General features: G+C 35.0%; 1 protein-coding gene across 1 annotated transcript; it reads left to right on the top strand.

The window, feature by feature from the left end:
* Positions 1-3,500: 3,500 nt before the first annotated feature.
* LOC145104995 (delta(8)-fatty-acid desaturase-like) lies at positions 3,501-6,185 on the top strand. Its single transcript, XM_079042143.1, has 2 exons — positions 3,501-3,853; positions 4,613-6,185. Exons 1-2 carry the CDS (start codon positions 3,823-3,825, stop codon positions 5,965-5,967), a joined length of 1,386 nt encoding a protein of 461 aa, XP_078898269.1. The 5' UTR covers positions 3,501-3,822; the 3' UTR covers positions 5,968-6,185.
* The last annotated feature ends 1,991 nt before the right edge of the window (positions 6,186-8,176 follow it).

The following is an 8,176-nucleotide window of genomic DNA, read 5'->3' as shown; positions in this document are numbered from 1 at the left end:
TAAAATCGATATTTAAAAAAATTCAAAACAAATTGGAGCAAACTTGCAACAAAATGAAAATTTTGGACAATTGGTGCTAGTACAAACCTTTGTGAACCAAAGTGACAATTTTTGAAATATCACAGGGACCATTTGTGCAGTTTAGTCTATAATTTATAACACCATATTTGTTAAGGATATAGACTTACATAAATAGATGACAAAATTGCAAAAATGGGTCACTGTGGTATGTATTTTTTTGGGGTTTCAGTCCAAACCTCGACTTTTTTGGATTCATGGTCCTTTTGGCCTAGTTTGTACGTAAAATTGGTCCCCCGACTTAACTTCCGTTAAGTTGTTGTTGTTAACTCCCTCATGTGCCTCCCACATGAGGGTATATTTGTCTTTTCACTTATAAGGGACCATTTTGTGCACCTGAAAAAATATATCCCCTTTTTTAAAAAAAAAATACCTATTTATTTATTTTAATAATTAAAAAATAAAATAGGTCTCTCTCTCTCTCTCTCTCTCTCTCTCTCTCTCTCTCTCGTTTTGTGGTAAACCTGAAGAAACACACACATTACACACCATTTCCCTGCCACAAACCTTCAAGTCCATTTTCATCATCTTCAACGTCTTCATCTTCCAAGCATATCACACAAACCACCGCCATACACCACCTTTCAACCACCATCTCCAACCCTGGTATTCATCTTGCCATCACATACCCGCCATCACAGAATTTGTCTTGTTCAGATTCGTGTGGTTTCTTGTTGAGTTTGAATCTTGGACCCAGTCAAGCTCTCTATGAAACCGTTACGATGAACATAGTCAAGTTTGTTGCCACATACCCATCTCCTACCCTTGGAATTTTGCTTTCTTTTCTCTCGAATTAGGTCAGACCATGGGCAATGGCTGGTGGAGATGTTCCATGAGGAAAAAAAAGCTTATGAGTCGTCTGTAATGGAGGTTTCCGGGGACAAACGGCCTGGTTTAATGGCGGAGGAAGTGACTAATAGCTGTAACATAAGGGAAGAAGAAAGACCCTCATTTTGGGTTCTCGATCACACACACTCCTTGTGTATTCCGATTGTAGATTTGGGTAAGATCCATTGCTTGTAAATGGATGGCTCGATTTCTGCAAATTAAGTGGCTTTAACTCTAGGTATAGCGGATGAGTGGTGTTTGGTTGTAAAAGTTTCTTTTTGTTCATGTGTTCTTGTTTTATTTTCTGATTCAAGTTTAGTACTTGTTCTTTTTTTATTTTTCTTGTTCATCAAGGGATGCAAATGTGATTGATCAGCAAATTTACTTTGAGATAGCATTTGAAAACTTAACCATCAATTTCCAATTATGACCCACATATTTTTTCTTGATTCGATGGAAACAACTAGCCAGGTGGTGGCTCTTCTAGATGAACTAATTCGTAAAGCAGCAGAATTACCAAATCTCTTGGAATTAGAACCTGTTGAAGATTGTTTTGGGGTGGAATTAGAACCAGTTGAAGATGGTTTTGGGGTGGAGTAGGCAGAGCAGATGAACCAATTCAACGCATGCCTCCTTCATAAGGACTCTTAATATCTCATACCTAGTCTTACTTTGCTTCCTCATCATCGACATACAAGAGGTTTGGAGTGTCCTCAAAATCTGGGTTACTTTAAAATAAAAGAGAAACGGAAAGGGAGAAGAAAAAGAAGAAGAAGAAGAAGAAGAAGAAGAAGAAGAAGAAGAAGAAGAAGAAGAAAGGGAGATGAGGACAATAACAGGGGCGGTGTTTGTTGTATTTTTTGGTGGTTGATTTGTGGTAGCTAAAAAGAAGAACAGTGGTGAGGTGGTGAGGATCTGATGGTGGGTTTTGAAGAAGATGATGTATCTTCTTGGTATTAAAATGAGAGAGAGAGAGAGAGAGAGAGACCTCTTTTATTTTTTAATTATTAAAAAAAATAAATAGGTATTAATTTTTTTTTAAAAAAGGGGAATATATTTTTTTCAGGTGCAAAAATGGTCCCTTAGAAGTGAAAAGACAAATATACCCTCATGTGGGAGACACATGAGGGGGTTAACAACAACAACTTAACGGAAGTTAAGTCGGAGGACCAATTCTACGTACAAACAAGGCTAAAATGACCATGAATCCAAAAAAGTCGAAGTTTGGACTGAAACCCTAAAAAAATGCATACCACAGGGACCATTTTTGCAATTTTGTCTAAATAGATTGGTGTTATAAACTAACAAATTCAACACACAACATGATCTACTCATGAATTTCATCATATAATCTAAATTTAAAGACTATTGTAGCATCCAGAAGACAACTATACTAAAGAAAACTTCCTTAAGAACTTTACAACTTGAATTTTTATACCATGAATCGAATGTTTCACAAGTTCTTCTCTAAATTCGAATTCTCTCATATAATTAAAGCTCACCCATGATTTACCTATTCTATGTTGTTCATTTGAAGAAGATAACTAACCAAGAGCTTTAATATCTATAACTTTTGCATAAGTACAAGACTAGTCCCCCAACTTTCTATTTTTAGCTTTTGATCCCAAAATGATATTCCTAACTCTAAAACTATAACTCAAATCTAGGGGTGTTCGTTTGGATGGATCGGTTTGATCCGATCCAATCAAGTGAATCCAAATTGATTTTGGTTTTCGAAACATGGATCCGAATAGTCCAAACTAAATTCAAATATGATCCGATCTGATCCAATTACAATTCGATTGGATCGGTTTTTATATTTCGGTTTTCAAAAACCGAAATATTTTAAAACGACATATAATTATAATATTACCCAACTTTACACAAGAAGCAAACACAAATTATTTAGTTGTGATTTGAAATTTATAAACAACTACAAAGAAGATATATATTATATTTAAATATATTATAGATAGAAATTTTTTGAGAGAAAATGCATATTAATGTTTTTTTTTATCGGGTGAAATGTTTTAAATCTATTTGAAAAAAATAAATTACAAAATATATAAATATATATATATATATATATATATATATATATATATATATTACAAATAGATAAATAATAAATGTTTATTCGGTTTTTTTTGGACTATTTGGTTCATATTTTACAAACCAAAACCAATCCGAAATCCAAAATAATAATTCGGTTTTGTTGAAAATCAATCCAAAAATCCGGATATCCAAACCAAATAGTCCAATCCATATTGTCCAATTGGATAATTCGGTTGTTTTATCAAAATAGTGAACAACCTTACCAAATCTAAAACGTAATTATCTTAGCAATAGAATTCCAAGACTTAGTTTATCCAGGTAAATCCAACTTATGCCCAAGTTCTATGCTCATACATAGAAGAAAGACTATTTTTTTAATGAAAAAAAAAAAGGATTGCCAGATATATAGATTAAAGAAATTTATAAATAAAAATATATATATAATCAAATAATATTATTTTATTATAAAAACTTAAAGGATAAGTCTTTTAACATTTGTGTTAACAGCCAACGCAACCAATGTGCTGTTTATGTGCGTGGGTACGTGGGAAGGTTGTTTCTTGGGATACCAGAGACTGAGGAGGAGTTATCCACTACATTACGCGCTCACCTTACTGTTTCCACGGACCGTTCGATGTCGACCGTTGATTTCTTCTCCCCCAAATAGTCTTCCGTGCTATATAGTATTATTGCCATTGTAACGTTAGGGTTCAAAAACCCACCGATTCGTGTTAACTTCAGAGTCTCCGGATTTCCTCTCTTCTTCGCCGGACATTGTGCCGTTGATTCTCTTTCTTCCGTGTAAATCATCGTCGTTGAGAATTTTGGCGGAGAATTCGTCTGGTGTCTGAAGATTTGACGATGGTTTCTCCTTCCACTTCTACCATTGAAGGTGATATTTGTTTTCACCTAGCGTTTATATCTATGTTTCGTCTGTTTAGTTCCTTTGATTTTTGTCAATTTTAGGCAGTTTAGTTACCAATCTAAACATTTTAATCGTTCTACGATCATAATTTTAGCAATATTGTTGAATTCAGCAAGGATAATGATTGTTTTGATCGTTTTAAACTTATTGTGTTCATCGTTTTCGCAATGTCGTTGTTTCGACCATGAAAATTAATTAGAATCAAGCGCACCTCTCTGTTTCTACATCATCATTAAACACACGGTGAAACTACTAATTAGAGAAGATGATTTTGTTGTTCTTGTTTTGTTTATGTGCTTTCCGGGTCGGATCCTGATCCAGATTGTTTTCATCATCAATCTGAATCCAAGCTGTTGTACTATGAACTATAAAAAGCGTTCTTCTTAATTTATGTATGAAGATTGATGATTTTTACTACTATAAGAAACAAATAATGAATATTTATATTTAGAATTATCTTTTTAGGGCAAGTAAAGTATACCAATCATCTGGCTTCTATTGAAGTTTTGTACTAGAAGATAATACCTGTTGCTTATCCAACTCAGCATCTCTGCCTTATTTTATGCTATTCAAAGTTCAAATTAAATCTAAAGTAAATGAGGTCTTTCACGAGAATAATTCTCAAATAATTCGCTCATTGACCAAAACCCTGAAGAAAACAACTAATTAAAGATTAACCCCTATTTGATAATTTATTAAACAAAAAAATTCGTTATTCTTTTTCAGTGTTGAATTCAGTAATAGATGGCAAGAAGTACATAACATCAGAAGAATTACAAAAACACAACAAGCCAAACGATCTATGGATCTCAATTCAAGGCAAAGTCTACAACGTTACAGAATGGTCCAAACAACACCCAGGCGGCGATACCCCACTCTTGAATCTCTCCGGCCAAGACGCCACCGACGCTTTCATCGCCTTCCACCCCGGCACCGCCTGGGCCAACCTCCCCAACCTCTTCACCGGCTACCACCTCTCCGACTACCACGTCTCAGAAGTTTCTAAAGACTACCGGAAACTCGCTTCCGAGTTTTCCAAATCCGGAATGTTTGACAAAAAAGGACACGGTGTCATATACTCTCTCTCCTTCGTCTCTCTCCTCCTTTCCGCCACCGTATACGGCGTCCTATACTCGAGTTCCTTTTGGGTCCACATGCTTTCAGGGGCATTATTGGGATTAGCATGGATGCAAATCGCGTATTTAGGACACGACGCCGGACACTACCAGATGATGTCCACTCGCGGCTGGAATAAATTCGCCGGAATCTTCATCGGAAACTGCATCACCGGAATCAGCATCGCGTGGTGGAAATGGACCCACAACGCGCACCACATCGCGTGTAATAGCCTCGATTATGACCCCGACCTCCAACATCTCCCAATGTTAGCCGTTTCCAACAAACTTTTCACCTCGTTGACTTCCGTTTTTTACGGAAGACAATTAACTTTCAACCCATTAGCAAGATTCTTCATAAGCTACCAACATTACACATATTACCCAATCATGGCTGTCGCGAGAGTCAACCTTTATCTACAAACGGTTCTATTACTGTTGTCGAAACGGAAGGTTCCAGACAAAGTCCCCAACATTCTTGGAACCTTAATTTTCTGGACATGGTTTCCGCTTCTTGTGTCTTGTTTACCGAATTGGGGTGAACGCGTGGCGTTTGTGTTGGTGAGTTTTTGTGTGACGGGGATCCAACACGTGCAATTTACATTGAATCATTTTGCAGCGAGTGTTTATGTGGGCCCACCGAAGGGAAACGATTGGTTTGAGAAACAGACGGCTGGGACGATTGATATATCGTGTAGTAGTTGGATGGATTGGTTTTTCGGTGGGTTGCAGTTTCAGTTGGAACATCATTTGTTTCCTAGGTTGCCTAGGTGTCATTTGAGGTCGATTTCTCCAATTGTTAGGGAACTATGTAAGAAACATGGGTTGCCATATGTGAGTTTGTCGTTTTATGATGCGAATGTCACGACATTGAAGACGCTTAGGACGGCTGCATTACAGGCGCGAGATGTTACGAATATGGATCCGCAGAATTTGGTATGGGAGGCTTTTAACACTCATGGTTGAGTACTGACACTGTAATCTGATTACAAGATTACAGGGACAGTATTCGTTTGAGTATTGGTCAAACATGTACTGTCCCAGGCTATTAGTATCTATCAATAGCTTATTGTGTAAGAAAATTATTTTTTCTTTTGTTTTTGTTTTTGGATTTTGAATTTTATCTTTTTAGTAAATTATTGTAGATCATTTTATTGATTATTGAGTAGTAGATGGTTTGACTATTTGAGTGTGTAACAGTCTACAAAATATTTTAGCATTGTCTTCTTTTATAAAGAGAAATCGATGAAAATAAAAGCAAAGAAACATGGAACAAAGAGATTATTTTGGCCAAAGTTGAGTTGGTAAGAAATAGAAGGAAAACTAATTAGCATTCTAGGGAGAGTTTAAATCGGAACCAAATTATATATGGTCAAACCACATAATTCAAATTTGGTCTTTGATAAAATTCATGTGATTGGTGTGATTTATTGGGGCCAAGTCAACTGTTTTGTAGCTGTTTATTCATTTGTAATCTCGGCCATCGACTTTGGTTTGACTGAATAATTTGAATAATACGAGTTAGTGCGATATTTTTATAAAACGAGTTTAGCATAATTAGGGAGGAATGAGTCATTCCCTTCCAACCCACTGCCACATTAGCTTTTCTCTTTTATTTTTCTTTATCTTTCCCAACACACAACACACGGAACCTATATTTCTCAACTCACTCAATCGACTCAATTAAAAAAAATGTACAAAACAATCAACAAAAAAATATTAAATAGCAATAGAGTTACCGCCGGTACCACTCTTTCTTCAGGGGATTGTTTAATTGGTTTCACGAACCCAAATCATCCTCTCTATCTCTCTCTCTCTCTACTTTGTCTCTCTCATTTTTTTTCTTGTACCATGTGTTTTAAGACTTGTACCTTAGTTGTTTTGTATTTTTTTTAATTGAGTGGGTTGAGAAAGATAGAAATTCCGTGTGTTGTGGGTTGGAAAGATGAAGAAAAATGAAAAAGAAAAGCTAATGTGGTAGTGGGTTCAGTGGGTTGAGAGGGAATGACTCCCTCCTCCCTTAGAGAAATAAAAGATATATCTTTGTCACTTTAAAATCTTATATTCCGGTATTGTATTCTTCTGAAAGGTTTGGTGAGGAATAATGAAATCTTCCATGTCTTATTTCCCTATCTCTTTTTGTTCTTTAAAAAAAAAAAAGATTGAGAATTTTTTTTTCTCTTATACTTCCTTATCGCTCCAAAGTACACGGAGAACACCGTCACTTTTTTTCTCTTCTAAAAGGTTGTTTTCTATTTTTATTCAGTTATCATGACTCAAACGTGAAGATATATTTTTTTCGTCTAAATTTCTTGGGTGTGGTTACCGGCTTATCAAATGTGAACCCAAAATTTATGAATATTTTACGCATACAAGACTAATACTACGACCAGATATTATAAATACTATATAGCCGGTCCTGAAAAATTAAATATTGTCAAAGGCCCACGAACAAGAAAAAAATGGTCATTATCTTTATTATAATTTTTTATTTTTAAATAAAAATATATAATGAAAAAAATTAGGTCCTGTGCAGCTGCCCATTTTGCCCACCTCAACGCCCCCATGCTATATATATTCATGTTACATAAGAAAACTAAATAAAGAATAGTCGGGAGTTTTCGTAAATTCTAAAGGTATAAATAAAATGTAACACCCTTTTCTTTCAAGTATTTTTAGATAAAGATTTAGGATACTTTTAATAATATTATACAGTATTACCAAAACTTGGTTTGTCAAAAACCTTCGTTCCCGAAAACATAACAGGTGTAACACTTACATCAACAAACAATAGAATAAACAACAAGATAAAAGTAATACAAAAGAACTAAGTCCGGTCTCCATCTATCTTGTTGCTACCACAACTCATCCTATGGTTTTGTACCTGATCCTGGAATACAGCGCAACAATAAAACACATATCAAACAACTTTGTCTAGTGAGTTATATACTAGAATGCATAGCAATACCCGAATAAGTTCTTCATAAAATAGATGTAGTCATGTAATATATATATATATATATATATATATATATATATATATATATATATATATATATATATATATATATATATATATATATATATATATACACACTAGCCGTTTACTCGCGCCAAGCGCCGGGTGCGAATACTTTTTTCAGAAATTAGTTTGTAGAGGTGGCGATTAGTTCTT

The sequence above is a fragment of the Lactuca virosa genome, chromosome 4 (assembly GCF_052849685.1).
Source record: "Lactuca virosa cultivar CGN04683 chromosome 4, Lactuca_virosa_CGN04683_v6, whole genome shotgun sequence".
Classification (NCBI taxonomy): domain Eukaryota; kingdom Viridiplantae; phylum Streptophyta; class Magnoliopsida; order Asterales; family Asteraceae; genus Lactuca; species Lactuca virosa.
The sequence above is the reverse complement of the archived record's forward strand: the minus strand, read 5'-3'. Positions and strand labels throughout refer to the sequence as shown.

Excerpts from the sequence above, each read along its gene's own strand:
- LOC145104995 (XM_079042143.1), top strand. The coding sequence starts at position 3,823 with ATGGTTTCTCCTTCCACTTCTACCATTGAAG. Across the intron at positions 3,854-4,612 it reads TTCCACTTCTACCATTGAAG|TGTTGAATTCAGTAATAGAT; the intron begins GTGATATTTGTT and ends ATTCTTTTTCAG.